The following is a 19416-nucleotide window of genomic DNA, read 5'->3' as shown; positions in this document are numbered from 1 at the left end:
CAACACACCTGCAGGAAAGTTTGCGCCCAGAGTCTCGAGCGGATCTTGACCACAGCACTCTGCCCTCGATCCAACCGACCCACCACACACATGATCTTCAGGCAGGAGATGTTGGTGCAGTTCTATACAGACAGGTCAGGCAGGTAGACATTACTAATTAATCATTATTTGTCACAATTTGACTTCTTGAGAGGCTGTAGATGTTTTGCGAGGCTCACCAAGGTTTTATCACTGTAACTCTGAGCGGCAGTAACAGCTCGTTTGTGACGGCGAGTAGGAGGAGCGCTGGTGTTCCTCAAGAAACCCAATAATTCAGGTGTGTCCTGGAGAGAGGAGATCTAAGACAGACAAGAAGAGAGACAGACATTTTTTACAACTTTACTTTTTGTTTTTCAACTAGAACTGATACATCTGCAAAGAAAAGAGGATGAGAAATATTTCATCAATTCTTGCTGCTTGAGCCTCCATATTTACAATAAAGTACTGGACAATACTTTGTCCATCAGATTTAATGGTCAAAGAATGGTCACACTTGTCAAAGTCCTATTTTTAAACATGGCATTCACAGCAGGTTTTTGGGTTTTTCGAGGACAGACACAAGGCAGAACAAACTCATGTCTGTGTTGCACATGGGCTCTGAAGCAGCCTGAAAACCCAAAGAGAAGGAGATGGTGGACTTGAAGACAGAGAGCGCTTGTAAACAAAGATTTAAAAGACGTTTTAAGAGATGCAATAAAATAAAACAAATTCACCACCTGAGGACACAAGTGTGACATTTAGATAAAACCAATCTAATAAAAAGGGCTGTTTTCAGATTGTGGATCAGGAACAAAACTGCAACAGAAGAAAAGAAACCCCAATGAGACTGAATAACCTGAACGTTTCTCATGTCATAGAACAGATACATAAATGGATATATATCTTATTTTTTTGTTTTTCATCTGGGAGTCTGGCTTTGGACAGAGGCCTGTGAAGGCAGCCAACTCGATTTGGAAGTGCTGCAAAGCTCCAAAAAATGTCTCCTTTTCTTCCTGCAGCTGAATGTTAAGCAGTGACAGAGCAGCCGAGAGGCCACAGATGAAAGAAACATTCATGTAACAGTTTAAGGCGTATACATGTGCTCAGCTTGAACTAAACTTTTATTTCATATTTCATTCAGATCTGTTGATTGAAGTTTAAGCCATGAACTGACAAAAGCCTGTTACAGGTAACCAGAGCTGCACTGAAATCTTTACATTTCTGTCCAAATTAAAACTAAACAACTCCACAAAGGTTTTACATTTTTTAAATGGTAGACCAGCCATGACTTGAAAGGTTCTAATCAAATTTTCCTTCCTTATTCAGGTACCAGATTCAGATTCACCAATAACAAGAACACCTCTAATAACAGTTTGACAAAAACACACATTCCTGTCTAACTGAGCAGCTGCTAGCTACATAATCAATCAATCTTTATTGTATAGCGCCAATTCATAAGAAATGTTATCTCAAGACACTTTACAAAAGAGCAGGTGTAAGACCTTACTCATTGCTATATTACATAACTGACATGGAATTAAATTATTCCTGTCTTTTTGGTATGAGCTGGCTCCGAATCAGATTCCTTTACACTCCAAAAGTGGCTACTGGGAAGTATTACAAGTATCATTTTTGTTTCGAGAATTGTATTATCAAAGGGGGAACAAGTCAGGTTCTTTTTGGGCTAATCATCTATTGTATTTTTTTCTTCTCATGTGGCTTGACTGGCATATTCACCAACCACATTTTAGACTGTAAATGTGACTATTCTGTCACAACTCTGAATATGACATAAATCAATTAAACAATCCAGATAAAATTCACATTATTAGTTGGGCCCATAGGTTTGGCCTTTTCAGTGACAGTGATCAGGAAAGATAGTATGATGCTCGTTGCATGTGAACTCTTGACATGTCTGCTTAGCGCATGTGTACCGATCAGTCTATCTGCACAGACGGACTGACGGTGACAGGGGCACACGTGGAGATCGGGAAAAATGGAAATGGAAAAAATAAGAGAAAATAATCTCAACTTTAACTAGATGTTGTGTATCAGTGTCATTTTTTTAAACTAATGATTACAGCTTGTAGCATTTCACTTTCTGACATAGTCATGTACTTTATGAAATAACTGCACGTTTTTTTCTTGTCAATTACCCCACAGATTGCATGTTAGATAACGGGAAATATTCCAGTTCTCCTTTCTACTAATAAGCATAATTCAGCATTCCCTTAGTTTTGAGCCAACTGGCACATGAGATGGGAAGCAGCCAGAACAACGGGTATAATTATGTTTTAAATAAGCAGGTATAAATGATGGAAACTATGCTGCAAGGCAATATGAGAAACCCAAAGCCTGTTGTAGATCCAGGGCTGTTTTCTTTTATGAAAGTTAAATTAGTAGTTAGTAATGCTCTGATTCATATTCATTCTCACAACAGGCAATGCTTACACAGCATAATTATATGTTTGTGTCTTGAAATTAGTTTTTCAAAAGTTGTCTGCATGTGTAAACTCTGTGTGTGTGTGTGTTCACTTTGTAATGTTACCTGCAGGCCGAGCGGGTTGAGGCTGGTGTTCGTCCGGCAGCTAATTGGTCCGTCAGTTTGAATCTCCATGGCATACAGCAGGTTCTCATCACGGAAACGGGAAGGCCAGCCGACCTGGAGCTCGGCGTCCTGAATACTGCTGTGACCGAAGTTATGGAGCTGGAGTCAGAGAGAAGAATCGCAAAAAAAAAACAGGAGGTTGTCAGTGTCGTATTAGTATGTCTCAAGTGACTGAGGCTTTAATCAGGTTATCATAACTGAGGGATGATGACACACGCCACCTGTGTTTTAAGTTTTCTTCATTCATCGGGGATTGAAATACAAGACAAGGTAAACTTCTGCATCACCTGGCTCATAATTTTACATCAAATTAAATGAATTATGAGCTTAAATGAACCATCAATTGGATAAACCCTCATTTCTCTCTCTCTGTCTCTCTTACACACACACACACACACACACACACACACACAAACACACACACACACACACACACACACACACACACACACACACACACACACACACACACACACACACACACACACACACACACACACACACACACACACACACGGTCATTAACACTGAAGCAAGTCATCCAAACAGGACATGATCCTTGTTGCTGCAGGGCAGGAATTCTGCAAGAGGGAGAAACAAAACTCTGTCCTCTCTAACTGGAAGCAGCTGCCAACTGGGAAAAGAACTGCAAATGAAAATCATTATCAGCTGTAGGACAGGCCAGACACTGCTGCGCTCGGCTTCAATGAAGCAGCCATCCCTTTAAAACAGAAAGAATTCACATGTAGAGCGCACAGACGCACACACATATGCGCCTTTTGTAAACTGTCGCCAGTCTGTCTGCTATTCTCCCTCCTTCTGTCTGTTTCTCTGCTCCTCTGTTTGACCTTGTTTTCTTTCTCCATGATTATTACTCATTACACTTTGCCCATTCTTAAGAACAATCCTTCCACCCTCCCTTCCTTCCTCCAGCCTCCTTGCCTTGACCCCTACACCTTTCTCTAGCCCCCCTTTCTCTCTTTTTCCCGCCCTTCACAGCAGTAATTACTCCGGAGCTGAGGACCTTTGATCAGCCAGAACCCATTTCTTTATAGAGCTACTGTTTTAACCGTCTGTGTTACTGTTTACTCACCTTACAGAGCCCCCCCCCGCTAGCTGCAGCCTCATTTACAACTACTCACGCCTTTTTATCCTGCTCTTTTCATCTTAACAGTCAGTGCAGAGACAGACATGTGACCAGCAACATCAAAAACACAACAACAACAACAACAACAGCAACCACTGCTTTTTATCCCGCCATCTCAGAAATGAAGCCGCCTGTCTGTGTTTAAAATGAATGGTGTGCAATGTACCTCATATATGTGTGTTACTTGTGGACCCACGTCGTCCTCCTTGACAGGCTTCTCCTTAGGTTCCCAGTTTGGGAATGGCAGCACCACCTGAGAGGGATGAGACACCCTGAAGAGAGGAGAAAGAGCTCGATGACACTGAGGCATGTACACATTGATCCGTTTGGATGCTCTGTTAACTCTAGCTGGGGTGGAGGCTTACTGTCTCATGTAGGCCTTTTCTATGTGCAGGAAGCATACACCCATCCACAAGGATATATTTGTCCAATAGGGCACATTTTTAATTCTTAAATTGGAAAAACTTCAATAATCTGAGCCTGTTCTTTAACAGCTTTGTTGTCATATTGGAAGATCTGGAAATCAACGTCTGCAAAGTATACAATCTGTGGCCTCTTTGTTAAGTAGAGCTGTAGAATCTATCTAAATTCAACATAACATCTCCTTCATATATTACATTTTTAAACTGTCTATGTTAAGATTTTGTTGACATTGTTAGAAGGGAAATGGAAATTTCTCTGCATGTTTATCACAGGGGTCAGAGTCAAAGATGTGCTGCTAGATACAAAAAGCTGTTTTTAAAATAATGTCCTACACTTTAACTTAGAGAGGTTGGGGGACATAAGAGTTATGTATTGCGACTGACAGGTGGGTGTATTGTAGCTTTTTGCCGGGAGGGTTAAGTCCCGCCTCAGAATCACCTCTTTGCCTATTTCTAGAATGATCCATAGTTAGGTACAGTCAGCATTTCCAATATGGCAGATGCCAGCTTCAAAACGCCTCTTCAAAATCCAATAAGTAATGTCCCTACATCCATGTGTTATACAGTCTATGATCAGTAGTGAGAGATCTGTCTCTTTTAGTTTTGAGTAATAGGTATTAGAGTATTTGCCAAGTAGGACTAACAAATATTGATATTTTAAACCCTGGATAGACTTCACTGAAGTAGCACCGTCTCACAGTACAAACACATGAACTCATATGTCCCCATCACTCTCAGGTCCTACTCTGTTTGTATGAACAAGTGAGCGCACCCAAACAAAGCCATGCGAGGCTTCAAGCTTTTGAAGTGTGTGCATGTTTTTGTGTGTGTCAGCATGCACACGGGGACATCCCTGAACATATCAAACTACTGCAAGCATCCCATGTGCTGGTGATTAGTTCAGATGAAGGTCTAGAAGTGGGCTTTCCATCTGTATATAAACAGGCTCCACAAATTTAAACATAACGAAAGGTGGTAATATCCTGCTTACGCTGAAAAAGTTTAGTTGAAACCAGATCAATTGCAAGCTTTGTGACGCAGAAACTGCAACAAACAATTTGTCACTGTTTCCTGGAGAAGAAGATGAGATCTTGCATGCAAAGACGCTTGACTCACCCTCGTAAATCAAGATGGGCTTCCGCGATGATGGACAGATTCAGAGTTACCGGGTTACTATGGGAGTTATCTTTGTTGGAGCTGTGGAGAGATAAACAAGCAGTTTAAATAAAATTAAATACATGGCATAAAAGACACCCTGAGTTGATTCTATACATTTAGTTTCAGTATGAGTGAATGAAAAGGCACAAAGTAGTTATAAATAAAGCTGTATCTTTATGAATAACTGGCTCCAAAGGGACTTTGATCCAACTATCTGTATGGATTAATGTGATGTATCCAAATCAATAAAATGAAGCAGACAGTGAATATATTGTATGGAGCTTGTCTCCATTCTGGGGCTCCTTCAGGCCATGTCTTTTTCTTCTGCCTCTGTGGTTAGTTTTATTGAACCGCAGACAGTGATGTGATCAGGACAGACACAGAACTTATTTACCAGACAGACAAACAGCCTTTTGTGTGTTCCAATTAGTGTGTCATTGAGTTTTGGGGGTTATGCGTGAGAGTCGGTGGGTGTGTCACCTGTGGATCTGTAGCTCAAAGCTGATCTTGGGTCCGGCATCATCCAGTCGTTGGACGGAAAACCTCAAACCAACAGACAGCTGAGCGAGAGTGTGGAAAAAAAGAGAAACATGTGACAGGAGGAGAGAGAGAGAGAGAGAGAGAGAGAGAGAGAGAGAGAGAGAGAGAGAGAGAGAGAGAGAGATACTGTACATCTGTACATCAAAGGCCACATCAGGTTTAAAGTGTCCAGTAATAGACAGTAAAATCTCTGTTAACTACATCCTCTTGTGTTGTTGGATTCTGAAGGGAGAAGGTATGTGTGTGTGTGTGTGTGTGTGTGTGTGTGTGTGTGTGTGTGTGTGTGTGTGTGTGTGTGTGTGTGTGTGTATTTGTGTTCTATTATCAGAGAAGATCCAGACGACACAGAAAGCTCCAGTTAAGGTTCTTGTCTGTCCTCAGTTTAAATCCCCTGTCCTCAAAGCTAACTTGAAACATGTGAAGGATTAAGTTCAACATCAATGACAACAGTGTGTGTGTGTGTGTGTGTGTGTGTGTGTGTGTGCATGCTCGTAACTGTACAACAGTGTGTGTGTGTGTGTGTGTACACGTGTGCATGAGCTCTACTAACCAACAGGTCAAACACATGGTACAGAGAGGGAAAATGACAGCATGCAGACTTGCACTAACACTTCACTAGGCAGGCCTGCGGGGGGGGAGGGGAGGGGAGGGTTGAGGGTAAGGGTGGGGTGCAGAACTACAAAGCAAAGTCAGGTCGTCTTTATGGGACACATTAGAGAAATTGTAGGAGAGGAGCCAGGCAGGAAAGCTCTTAAGAGACGGACACCAAATGAGTCGTTCAGAGAGAAGTCGTCACTACCAGCTAGGATAGACAACCAGACGAAGAGGAGGGCAACAGCACAACAAATGTCTGAACTAGTCTCACTGTGTCTCTTATAATGTATTTTCAAAAACTGCCCTGCTTTAAACGCTAACTGTTTGTAGCTTTCAGAGACCAGCAGCAACTGTGGTCAGCTTCAATTTATCTTGGTTACATTTGATTGAACATTTTCACGGTGGGGAAAGCTCATCCAAACAGCCACAAAAAACGTTCTCAATGTGCAGCACACTTGCAATTTCTCTCCATTTGGACATTTGTTTTATTCCAAATAATTATCATTTTGCCACAATATGATCAAATGCGCTGCCTCAGTGTGGTGTTGTGTAGCTTCTTAAAGCTACAAAGCTTTACCAGAAGCGGTGTATTCAGCCACATGTTGGGATAACAATGATTCTTTAGAACAATGCTGAGAGAAGTGGTTTTTAGATGTTTAACAAGTCAGTACGATTCTTGCCACCATTAGTAACCACTGTGACGAATGAGAATTCAACTGAGCACTGCAGCTCTGCACACACTATGCACTAATTAGCCACCTACATACATCAAACATTACATGGGCTTTGTGATACTCTTACATAAAGAGTGAAGGGATATGAGTGTAAGAAAGGAGAGAATATTACCATAAACATGTTTCCAAAATCTAAATAAATAACGATTCTTTTGACTTGACATTGATTCAACTGGAAAATCCACCTAAATACTTTTGTGGTTTGGAGTCAGTGTGAAGCAAAACTCTTTCCTTGATGCTGATGCTTCCAATAGCTCTTTGTTTAATTTGAAGTAACATATGCTGCAGACTGATGTAGAATCTGTAGACATGGGACAAGATATTTGTGTCTTCAGTTTTCTACTTTCCATTTGCATTCCTAGTAGTAATGCCCACTAGCTTTTCAGCAGGCTGCTGCACACAGGAAAAGAAATCCATGTGGAGAGGAAAAGAGTCAGAACGCGTTGGCCCTCATGTAATCCTGGAACCCATCTGCTAATATCTGATGCTTTAACTATTTTATTTGAACAGACATCCACATATAGGTGCAGTTAACAATATGGTAGAAGACACTGTCTCTCAACTCTTACTCTATTCCTCTTCCTCTTGTTGCTAATTGGATTTTTAACTAAGAACAGGGCACAGGATGACGATAGGAACTGCAGCTTTAAAAACAAACTGAAATAACAAAGTCAAAGTCTTTGTGCTGCTGTGAATGTGTATGTTTGTGATGTACTGCTCTGTGTTACTTTGGGGTACGTGTGTGTTGTTGTCCAGCTCAGTGATTTCTGCTCAAAGGCTAATTAACTAAAATCAAAACATTAGCAAAAGCAAGCTGAAGAACATACATAGATGCACAAATATCCGAGTGAAAAGCAGCTCTCCTCCTGGCATGTACCTCCTGCACTGATGGCCCTCAGTGAGGCTCCACAGCTGTGTGTCATGTGGCACGAGGAATGAACTCCAGTGATGAGAACTATTTAGTTGCACAATGTAAGCAGAGTCTGTATGGGGTACATGGAGGTATGTTCTGCATAAGCTCATGGATTCCTGGACGTCCAGCAGGGCATGGGGAGAGTTAAATATGGGAAACATCTGGACTAGGCTGGGGAGCACACACACACACACACACACACACACACACACACACACACACACACACACACTTACACATGCCTTGTTTTGCTCTCCTCCCCCAACACTGAAACACGACCACATAATTGATTTATCAGAATGCTGCGTGTCACCTCCAGAGCTGGAACACACCTCTGTGCTGGCCTTGACACCCTAACAAAACCCCTACATTCACACAAATACACACACACACACACACACACACACGCACACAAATGTGACATGCTTCGTGGTAGAGTTTGATGTAGGGGGGGGACCACTCTTTACAAAGCCTTGACTTCCTGCATAAGCTTTACGCTATTATTACTACACACTAGACACACACACAGGCAAAGCGTGTGGGGTATGGTTAAGAGAGTCAAAGTGTGAAAAATGAGGGTCAAGGTGATAATCAGTAATCAGTGGGAAACATCAATCACTATGAATTAAACCTGAGGAGAAACAGTCGGAGCTCCTTGGCATGGATGTTGGAAAAGTGACGTTTTAATGAAAAAGTGTGTATCTGTGTGTACTTCCGTGTAACAATCTCACCTCAGTCCCCGTCACCATTGGGTTGCCAAGGTCGCACACCACCAATCTGGAGTCGTTGACCATCTTGTACTCGCAGTTAAGCTGAGACAGGGACTAGAGGGGAGAAAAAAAAAAAAAAAGTAAAGAAGAGAGAAAAGTGAGTGGGATGATGAATCAGAAAGGTCTGAAAGTGACAAATAGGGAGCATGGAGAGTCAAGAGGGGGAAGAATAAGAACAACGGAGGGAAGTAAAGCTCCATCAAAGGGTGAGGGAGCGAGGGAGTGAAAAAAGAGCAGGAGGGAGGGATGGCAGGAGAAGAGGAGTGATGAATGCTCTGACAGTAACAACCTCATCAATCAAAAGAGCCCCATTACACACTCATTAGCGCGCACACAAAGACACACACACACACTCACACATACACAAACACATTATACACACACACACACCCTCACATCAGTTGACCCTATCCATTTCCGTGGTCACTAATGCAGCTTGTAAATCATAATTGGGGCTTTTGGGTTGTTGCCAGTAAAGTGCACCCTGCCGATAGCCTCGCTTTAATCACTGCGCACGAACACACCACAAAGACAACACAGGATGTGATGTCGGACTGTAGCTGCAGCCTCATATAGCTCACTTCCTCATTGGCACTTGCTTCAATCATGATAAGACAACTGCCTGAATCCTATACATCTATTTTTGGGGTCCATCAAACATCAAACACGGTCAACAGATGTGCATGCAGAAGTGCTGGGTCGGTGATGAACTTTAGATAGGGGTTCATGATAAATCTATAAAGATAAGAAGCATTGGACTTGTGTTCTCAATATGAAACGATCAGACAGTCCATCCACAGCAGAAACGTAACAGAAGCTCTGTCATCCTCCAAAGATGCGGAAATTGTTAACAAAAAGTGGGTGCATTACATCACCGGACATCTTGAGCCCACTCAACACACTCAAGATGTCTGTCAAACAGTTTTTTTTAATACTTTGAAATAACGGGTCGGTCTGTTTTGGAAAAAAAACAAAAAAACCAGTAACTCCGTAAATACTTTCCCTCCAGTTTTAATCCTTGTTAAAGAATTGAGGGAATCCTAATATAACAAAGATGATGCATGCTAATGTTAGCGCTAACCCCTCTAGACATGCATTTATCACTGCTGACTGAAGGAGAGGCACTGTTATTTAACATGAAACAGCTTTATTAGCTCTTTTAACAATCAGTCATTTTGTTTTCTTTGTATCTCCCTGATTCATCCCAATCGTTATCTGAAGACACTTGAGACAAAAGAGCAGGTCTAGACCATCAGACTTTACTTTAAGAAAACCAACATGAATCCACCATGAGCAAGCACTTATCAGGTTTCAATTATCTTAGTTACTTAGTAAGAAGATACACCAAAAATGTGTGAAAGACGACTTAAGTACACAGACGTAAACTTTGAGACCAGTTTTAGCTTAACTTGTAAAGTCATCCCTGTCTGTATGCTTGGCAGCATTATCTTATACTAACTAATTATAATTTCTGCCATGCTGTCCTGCCCTAGAGTGCCATGTTGCTGTGTGTGTTCATCTACCTCCACCCTGCGCTCCACTCCGATGTAGTCAGCCTCTGGTGGGATCAGTGTGTGGAGCTCTGTCTCGTAGGCTCCCTCTCCTTGGTTCAGTGCAGTGATGGTCAGCATAACCAGATTGTCATCTCCGATCACCAGCTCCGACTGGTCCCTGAATGTGTGTTTGATTTCAAAAACAAAACAGAACGGTGGAGAGAGGAAAGAAATGATTTTTAAGTCAGGCTTAGCGAATTCAAAATGAGGCATTTTGTTTCAGCTTTGAGAATCTAAAACTCTTTTATTATCTCTGGGATGGATCTCTAATCTGCCCTGGTTCATCTACTGCTATGCCCCTGGCCCCAACAATGTGTTTGTTAGTGTGTGTGTGTGTGTGTGTGTGTGTGTGTGTGTGTGTGTGTGTGTGTGTGTGTGTGTGTGTGTGTGTGAGAGTATCAGTCAGTAGAGGGTGACAGGATGTTTATATAACACTGCAATGAAGCTATGATACAGCTGGAAACACTATATATAGAGTATGGGCTCATTCACATACATGCTCACACACTCACCACATGGTAAATGGAACTATAATGTGAATAGTGTGAGTGTAAACTTTGCTAACTGTGTGAGGAATAACAGACGTTTTTCCTTTGATTTAGTTGGAGGTGCATGCATGTTCTGTGTTTAGTGTTTGCAGGTTTAGATTAGAGGAAGTGGCCGTATCGTTCTTACATGGTGGCGGAGAGCTGAAGGTCAGGGATACAAATGTTGTCGTCACCACAGTCCAGGAGGATGTACGCCTGAGAGGAAGAGGAGTACAGAGAAGAGAAGGGGCATGAGGAAATGATTAAAGTTCGTTGGACTTCATTATGAAACCGAAATCAGAAACATGACTTGTAGAAATCAGGATGCATGTGCTGTATACATAAACACACACACACACACACACACACACACACACAGACACACACACACACACACACACACACACACACACACACACACACACACACACACACACACACTGTAAAATGTGCTTTTCTTGGATTGTGCAGCAGAATAAGCCTCCAGGTCTGGGATGTTTTCTTGCACTCTGCTTTCGGCTGGTTTTGATTTTAAAACTAAATTTAGAAAGTCATCTTTTTTCCTTTTCTCTCTCTCTTGTTAAGGTCCATGGGTGATGGTCTGCTTAGGTTGTAATGTGTCACAAATAAGTCACACGATGTCCTGCTTCTAAAAAATGTGTAGTCTGTTCAGATAATTTAAAAAAAGTGGAAAAAGGCAAATAATCCTCAAAAACATCAAAAACACTAAACATGTGGACAATGCTTCTTCAATGAGTAAATGGCTTGATGCTCAACATGCAGTCAGATCCACTTCTCCTTCTTATTATTGTATTTCTCAACTTTCTGACAGACGAAGAACAAGCAATGTGTTCCACATAATCTTCATCAGATTTGCTTCTTTGACAAATAAATAGTTTTAAGCAGGACCAAAGTCGCTATTAATGTTTTCATCATCATTTTACTGACCAGCACATGCCTGCTGTTCAAGGGACTCATCATTTTCTATAGTTCTGGATTGTTCTGGATTGTTCTGGATTATTGCTGTTTGGTGATTTAAATTTAGCTTGGAAACAGACTGAGGGAAGTTAAAACAGATGATTGTTTTACATTTCTTTGCAATAAAGCCTTTTGTGTAAAAGGGAAAGACTCATGCAAAAATGATTGACTATAAATAAAACATGAGATTGGATTAAGGCCTCAAAATGTAGTGCGTTGGGTTCAGACTTGGATTTATACTGGCAAACATGCATCATTAGAAATATTACACTTAATATAAAGAGTAATTTTCTTATACAGTTTCTATATTATGTATACTTACATGCTCTTGAAGGAAGGTGCTGCTGTACTGGTTGAGGACAGGAGGGAGGCTTTGGCCACGAGTGGGTGGAGCCAAGCTGTAGTTCAGCGCCAGAGAGATGGGAGTCAATTTGTCCCGAAACTCCTCCTCCTCCTGAGAGAAACAGAAACCATGGGACGATAAGTCAACTTTGTTTGCTTGAAATATTTAACTCAATACTTGGATAGCTGCTTTCTCTGTTAGATATATTACAATATGCAAAGGTCATAAATTTGCTCACTCTCAGGAAGATGGTGTAGCTGAGGCATGCACGTGGGAGGTTGTGACTCAGGGTTAGGAGCCCGATGCGCTGAGGCTGCTGAGTGTCCAGGAACAAAACTCTCTTCACTCCACCTCTGGTGCCTTTCAACCAATCCAGCTGCAGCTCTGCTCTCAGGTCTGGACGGACAGTTGTGATGAAGAAGTGAAATACAATATACTTCGATTTGTAAACTTAAAAAAAAAAAAAAAAAAAAAAAAAGCCAAAGTGATATTTAAGTGTGCAAACAAGCTCGCTGCAGAAACAATAAACAAACGAGAACAAAATCAGAACGAGCGCTACATCAGATGGAAACTTTGGAGCACCAAAAAAGCAGATCTTTATTTTATCAGTTATCCTTCTCAGTAAGAGGAACACAATCTCTTTTGAAGTAGTGTTCATTGCATGTGTCTCTGTTAAATGAATGCATTAAATAAAAAGGAAATAAAAGCGCAAGCGTAATGAGAGTATATCAAGCAATCAGTCAGACACTGCTGAGCTGTTTAGCCCATATTGTCTCGTTCCTTAATGTGCCTGCACACGTAAAGATTATTTTCCATGAGTTATGAAGGATGGAGTCATCTGAGAGTACAAAGACACTGGAAACAATGTTCTTTCCATTGCGTGTATCTGTCTACCTGATTCTTGCTTCCACCCTCTCTCCTGAGGTTTAACAGAGAGAAACTCTAATGAGACGATTTAGAACTCTGACTACTGATCTACCCCTTTTGTGCTTTCTTTCTTCGCCCTATCCCTTCCCTTTCATTCCCCCACAATTTGAAAAGCTGCTTACCTAAAGAGCTGGGGATCCCCACTCCGCTCACTGCTGCACACACGTCCACCCTCAGACTGGAGGAAGAGAACAATCGGGAGACAAGGAGATGTGCAAGAGACAGTGGACACATTATTAAGACATCGATAGCTGTCCATTCACCCACATTCAACAAATGCACAGGTGCACAAATAGAAAGCCTGCTCATAAAACACAAAGTATGATTCCTCCTATAAGAATGATAAGTCATGCAGGTTTAATGGGGACTGTTCTAACGAGTGGTGCTGAAGAGTAAAGACCGACTCTTAGAATGGTTAGCCATCGCTCGAGAACTAGATGAATCTGCATGCTGATAATTGATTTGTTTTGGCACATTCATCTTGTTCCTCTTACGATCAGACAGGTTTCCATCTGAACTAATTCAGCTAAGACCAATTACATCAAGATGATTTGATACAACTGAACTGAACAGTGCAGCACTATTAAGACACTTTTCAACCAACCAGGGTGGCTGCCACTGATGGTTTAGAATCAGTGTCAAACAGGTGGTTCATTATGGTAGCGTTGGCTAAATAACCCAGTCATGTCGAAAGTCTGTGTTTTAAGTTCAACTAGAAGCAGAAGCTCAGTCTGTAGGGACTTGGGTTGGGAACCGAAGGTGCCAGGTCAGAGGGGCCCTTGAGCAAGACACCAAACCCCACACAGCTCTGGCACGCTTACAGAGTGGTAGTGTGCAGAAGCCCCACTCGGACATCTCTCCATTAATGCATGTCCACAGGTCCTGTTTGTGCATGTGTGTAATTTGGGTTTATCTGTGTGAGAAGCATGTCTATCTATAACAGAGTGTAAAGCAGAATGTCCCCCTCCAGGATTAATAAAGTACAGTGCAATTACATTTTTTTTTTTTAATAAATATGAAGAGTATGTTGGAACTAGCTTCCTAGCTTATGGTTGTCTACGCTGTGTGGACTGGCATTTTTTTATTAATGAAAGCAGTTCATTAGTTTAAATCCTTTTTATATGCATTCAGTACGAGTGATCATTGTGGTGAATATAGAAGTATAAGTAAGTGCTGGTCATAGAAATCTTGACTGAACATTACTAACTTAACTGCCCGTAAGTAAGGCAGTTTTTTCATCTTCTCCAGGGGGTCAATGGGAAATACCCCCGGAGGTCCTGTGAGTCTGTCAATTAGACAAACAGACATGGGAGACTGGGAAACTTTTCTGCATTTCCTCTTTAATTTGGCCATGAAAATATGTGTGAGTGTGTGTGTGTGTTATCACCTCTCTAATCAAGACCAGGAAAGTGGCTCCCACACAGGGAGCGCTGCACTCTTAATATGCACAGATCTGAGAGGGCTTACAAACTCCTGATTCCAACACTGAACACTCAGCCGTTTTTGGCCATGATGAGGTAAATAACTTAATGTGATTATTGTTTGTTTGGTTTCAGTTCACAAACCTTAACATTCAAAAAACCAGATGTTGTTGATGCTTGTGTGTTTGTTACTAATGAGCATCTCTATAAGATGACACAATATTGATGAGCTGTTTTTTTTTTTGGCTCTTTCAATGTGAGAGGTGCAGATGTGAGTTTATGAGGAATAAAGTGCAGGTTTCTATTTAAAGAAATAGCTGCCCTAAGTCAATCTGACCTCTCCAGGTGGTTCCATGCATGTTTAATATGTGCTGCAGCATGTTAGCATGTGTGCATATTTAAGGTGGGTGTGCTCAAGTGTGACTGTAATAAGCAGTGTGCGTCAAACTGAAGTGTATTTAGTGCGGAAATGACCCCCTTTTTGTTGACGACAGCTCTGTCGATGGTTACTCATTACTGTATGTAATTTCCCCCCCAAAATGCATCTGTGCTCCATCACCCTACACACTGCCTGCTGGCCCTCCCTGCAAACACTCATACACAAATCCTTTCCCCCCCACCATCCTAAATCTGCCTAATAAGTAAGACGCTCAATTTAAGCCTTGACATTAAGAATCTGTCCTCCTTTTCTACATCTTATTCATCCTCTCACCTGTCCCTTTTGTTGGCCTTGGATGTAAAACCTATACATTAAAGGAACAGAGCTTTAGTTCGTCTAACTTTCAGAAATCAGTACAATACATTAAAAACCCTGAACTGTTGCTTGAAGCTACAATTATACGTTATTAGACACATGGCTGCAGCTGAAATAAGCTGTGACATCATCACACTATATCGTCTTCTTGCTGCCTTATCCGGCATCCAAAGAAGAAGAACAACCATTTACTTGGAGAAGTTTTATATAACATCAACCTGACAATGAAAATCTTATATTCACTCTCCTAATAGCTCTGGTTTTGGTCCACAACTTCTAAGAAAAGTGCCGTCTTGTTTTGCTTTTAGATACTTCCCAATGTACGTCAGCTACTGTAGCTGCTAACTTCGACTAAAGATAAAGATAAACTTTATTGATCCCCCATGGGGGAATTTTTTTTGTCACAACAGCTCAAGAAACAGGAATATAATTATTTAAAATAACAAGAAGTTAAAAATCAAACATATGTACATCAGTTAAATAAAGGGAGAAATACAATAATAAAAAATAATAGAATAATACTGCAGGTGAAAAGCAGGTAGCTAAGATTTACATTTCAGAGGGAGAGTTATTCTGCAGTTAATGGCAGACCTCTGTGGCAGAAATCAATGATAAGCTGAAAGACACTGTCACGTAAAAGATCTTGGAGGAACTTCAGAATTGAGTGACTATTCTCCAATCACTCCAAGCACCCCATTTCATATAATTTGGCCGTGTTATCAGTTGTTTTGACACGAGTATTGATTCTCATAACCTCACTTACTGCTGCTCTGAAGGTATTTGGGCTGTCAGACCCGTGTCTTTATTTATCAGCTGCCAAAGGGAGTTCTTTAAGTGCAGCGCAACATTAAACATTTTACTTTTTTTGATAGTAATGTCCATGTCTGTTGAATGAAAGAGTCTTTGAGATTCTGGAAATGCATTCAGAGCAGCGGTCAGCAGACCCTCTGGTTTTTTTGAGAGTTTGCTGGGTATATTTTTTTTTACCAAGAATTTGATACTTAACCCTGTAAACTCATATGTAAGGGATACATGAGAGGCACTAATTTTGACTACCTCCCATCATGCATCTCTGCAGCTCTCAGCCCAGAGAAACAACTGAAGTGCCCAAAGGCTTCAGCAAGAGAGCCCAAGACCCTTAATTGTACTAGCGTGTGTGTGTGTGTGTGTGTGTGTGTCCTATCCTGTTCCATACCTCAGACCAAAACTTTATGGCGGTTTATTTAAATTAGCTGAGTTATGTTTTGACAGAATTCCACAGTTTAGTGCTCCCCGTCACTCCGACCTAAACCCCGTTCCCTCTTCTCTCACTGCCAAAACGCACACGCCAACACTACACACATGCACACCCACACAACGGTGGCATCTAGCCGAGCGGACTTCTCCCGTCCAAACAGTCACACAGCGGTTCCAGGCCCAATAAGTTTGGACCAACAATGGGCTGCGGTGAAACAGCAGGAGCTTTAAGACCCGTTCCCCTCAAATAAACTTACTCCCATGCTGTTCAAAGCCAGCCTGCCACCCACAGGAACAATAATATAATCAAAATAGAATCATGCAGTATCGGATTAATTGCAGAGTCCCATAAATCTGACTTTCCAGGTTATTGGATATGCTTCTTTTGTGAACTTCTAAATGATTGCGTTAGTCACACAGACAAACAGACCTTGGCTGAAGGCAGACGTCTAGAGAGCGGGGGTGAAATATTTGTCACATCTGTCAGTGTGTGTGAGATTTGTGAGTGTGTATACTTTATACGGCATATTGTTTTATGATACAGAATAAGCAGGAAGATATGTGGCTGCAGCTCTGGGTTTTTCCAAGCAGCAGTCGGTTCATGTTTGTTTGATCCATTTAGCTTTAACTCACACACACAAGGTCAGTGTCCAAATTCCTGAAGCACTAAAATATATATATCAAATATTGAGTATCAGGAGTGTTAGCCCGGAAAAGTGATTAAACTCAGAATTCTAAAATGTTTCTTTTCTAGCTTGACTTTGTGTCCAGGGTCTGATGAATGCTTTTGTACCACAATGCCATGCCAAACGGAAGTGGAGGAGCTACACACAGCTGGAAAGAATTACAACAAATATAAGACGGTGGTGAAGAGCTGGAGGAACGCTTGAAAGAAGTCGATATTGTAAAAATTCTTTGGGAAAATATTTTGCTTGTTTAATTGTCAGCCAGTCATGTTCCAAAGTCAGCATTTGCCAGATGTGTAATGATCTGTATCATAGAGTACATTTGTTTTTTATAGATTAAAGTCTCTATTCATTGAGGGTATTTTTTGTGGGTATTTCATCTTACAAAAGTCTCTTTGAGGAAGAAATCTTTCTTTACAAGAGACCAAAAGAGGAAATAAGTAAAAAAAAGAAAGAAAAAAGAAACAATGCATTACAAAATGCTTGGAAGTTGGTTCATTTCTAATGTCAGTTCTGTAAGAATATGTGCCTGAGACATTTGTTAGTGGTTAAAGCTCCTGACTGCAACTTTTGGTCTGTGTTGATTTTGAAACCTCCTGAGGACGAAGCGATAACTCTTCTCTCTTTGCTGATTTGATCCTGTACATTATGTGAGTAGTGTTTTCTTACACTGGAATCTCTGCTTTTTTTAATAGTCAAACTTATCACTCTGCAGGAATCGTTGCCATGAAAAATGAAAAGGCTGTTCCAGGAGTGTGCTGTAAAACACTTCCTTCTGACACCTAGCCCACGGCAGTGTTTTAAGTCATTATCAAATAACATTATAGAAATAGTCAGTTTTTTATGTCGATGGTATCGTTTATTTTTGTAGGTCAAATGAAGGCATCAGTGTTCATTTGAGTCTGTTCTGTAACCCGCTAAAAACTCCTCACAGGAGCTTGTAACTATGTTTTGCTGCAGACAATGTTCACAGCAGTTTATACTGTAGCTTCATAAGAGGCTGTGCTGACTGACATCCACTGAATAATAATATTAATAATAATAACCCCAATGACAAAAGGGAACCATTTCTTTAAGATCAAAATTGGTTTGTGTTTCCAAAACTCACAAGGCTAAAACGAATGACGAGCTACTTTCCAGTTCCTTTGAATCACCATCGATTAGCACTTGAAGTGTACATTGTTTGTGCCCAGCTCGGGCAGACAGAAGGAGGAAAGCCATCTCGCTACATTGAGCGAGTCCATCTGAATTAGTAGTCATCAGCTTTGACTATTTCATTTCTTTCCTACAGGTGGGAAAGTTTATTTTGCCTTCATAACTCTGAATCTCACATCTTGAGCTCATTGTGAGAACAGAGGCCATATTGGTTTTTGATATGTCAGTCACCCCGGGTAAATTTAAAACAGTGTTAATTGTTTGTATTTTAGTATGGAACAACATATTATCTGGCTCCAAGAATGCTCTTCTTACCAGGTAACCATGATATCTGTTTCAGGGAGGTGACACTGTCTGTCATCTGGGTTCAGGATTCTGGGAGTCAAGGTCAATGATGCCTCCACGGACACGACAGCTCGAGACCTTAAGACAAAAAAACAAGCACACAAACATTACACGATCTGACATGAGGTGAAAGTAAGGCCGAATTTCAGAATTTCAAAACAAGGCAACAAGACAGACAGTCTTCTCAATTCTTACCTGTACACAGACACCTCGCTTGCACCAAATGCCCCGACGATGAGATCTGCAGGGATAGATCGACAGATAGATGGATGGGTAGATAGGTAGAGAGAGAGAGAAAGGTGGAGACAGCGAGAGGGGGGGGGGGGGAGAGAGAGGAAATAGAGAGCTTCAAAGAATGCAACAGATGGGACTGATTTCAAGGTCTCCAGCAATCTTCATTAAACACAGACCTCTTACGTTTAGTACACACACATATACACAGAAACACACACACATACACGTATACACACAAACACACAGACAAACACACACACACAAGCTGTGACGTTGCATTTGTGATATCTCCCTCATACACACATGATCCAGTTCAGACTAAATCAATAAACACAATGTGCATCATATTTTGA

General features: G+C 41.2%; 1 protein-coding gene across 1 annotated transcript in view; it reads right to left on the bottom strand.

The window, feature by feature from the left end:
• The window catches only part of itga8 (integrin, alpha 8), a 43450-nt gene that overhangs the window by 3079 nt on the left and 20955 nt on the right, over nucleotides 1-19416 (bottom strand). Inside the window, exons 14-27 of the mRNA XM_020648496.3 lie at nucleotides 19025-19070; nucleotides 18800-18907; nucleotides 13355-13410; nucleotides 12544-12701; nucleotides 12285-12416; nucleotides 11133-11200; nucleotides 10428-10575; nucleotides 8866-8958; nucleotides 5834-5913; nucleotides 5312-5392; nucleotides 3940-4045; nucleotides 2567-2725; nucleotides 219-338; nucleotides 9-122 (exon numbers count right to left, since the gene is read on the bottom strand). Coding sequence (XP_020504152.1) covers nucleotides 9-122; nucleotides 219-338; nucleotides 2567-2725; nucleotides 3940-4045; nucleotides 5312-5392; nucleotides 5834-5913; nucleotides 8866-8958; nucleotides 10428-10575; nucleotides 11133-11200; nucleotides 12285-12416; nucleotides 12544-12701; nucleotides 13355-13410; nucleotides 18800-18907; nucleotides 19025-19070 — 1469 coding nt within the window. The remainder of the gene's footprint in view (nucleotides 1-8; nucleotides 123-218; nucleotides 339-2566; nucleotides 2726-3939; nucleotides 4046-5311; nucleotides 5393-5833; nucleotides 5914-8865; nucleotides 8959-10427; nucleotides 10576-11132; nucleotides 11201-12284; nucleotides 12417-12543; nucleotides 12702-13354; nucleotides 13411-18799; nucleotides 18908-19024; nucleotides 19071-19416) is intronic.

Source organism: Labrus bergylta, chromosome 8 (genome assembly GCF_963930695.1).
Source record: "Labrus bergylta chromosome 8, fLabBer1.1, whole genome shotgun sequence".
NCBI lineage: Eukaryota > Metazoa > Chordata > Actinopteri > Labriformes > Labridae > Labrus > Labrus bergylta.
This window is presented reverse-complemented; position numbering and strand designations above follow the sequence as displayed.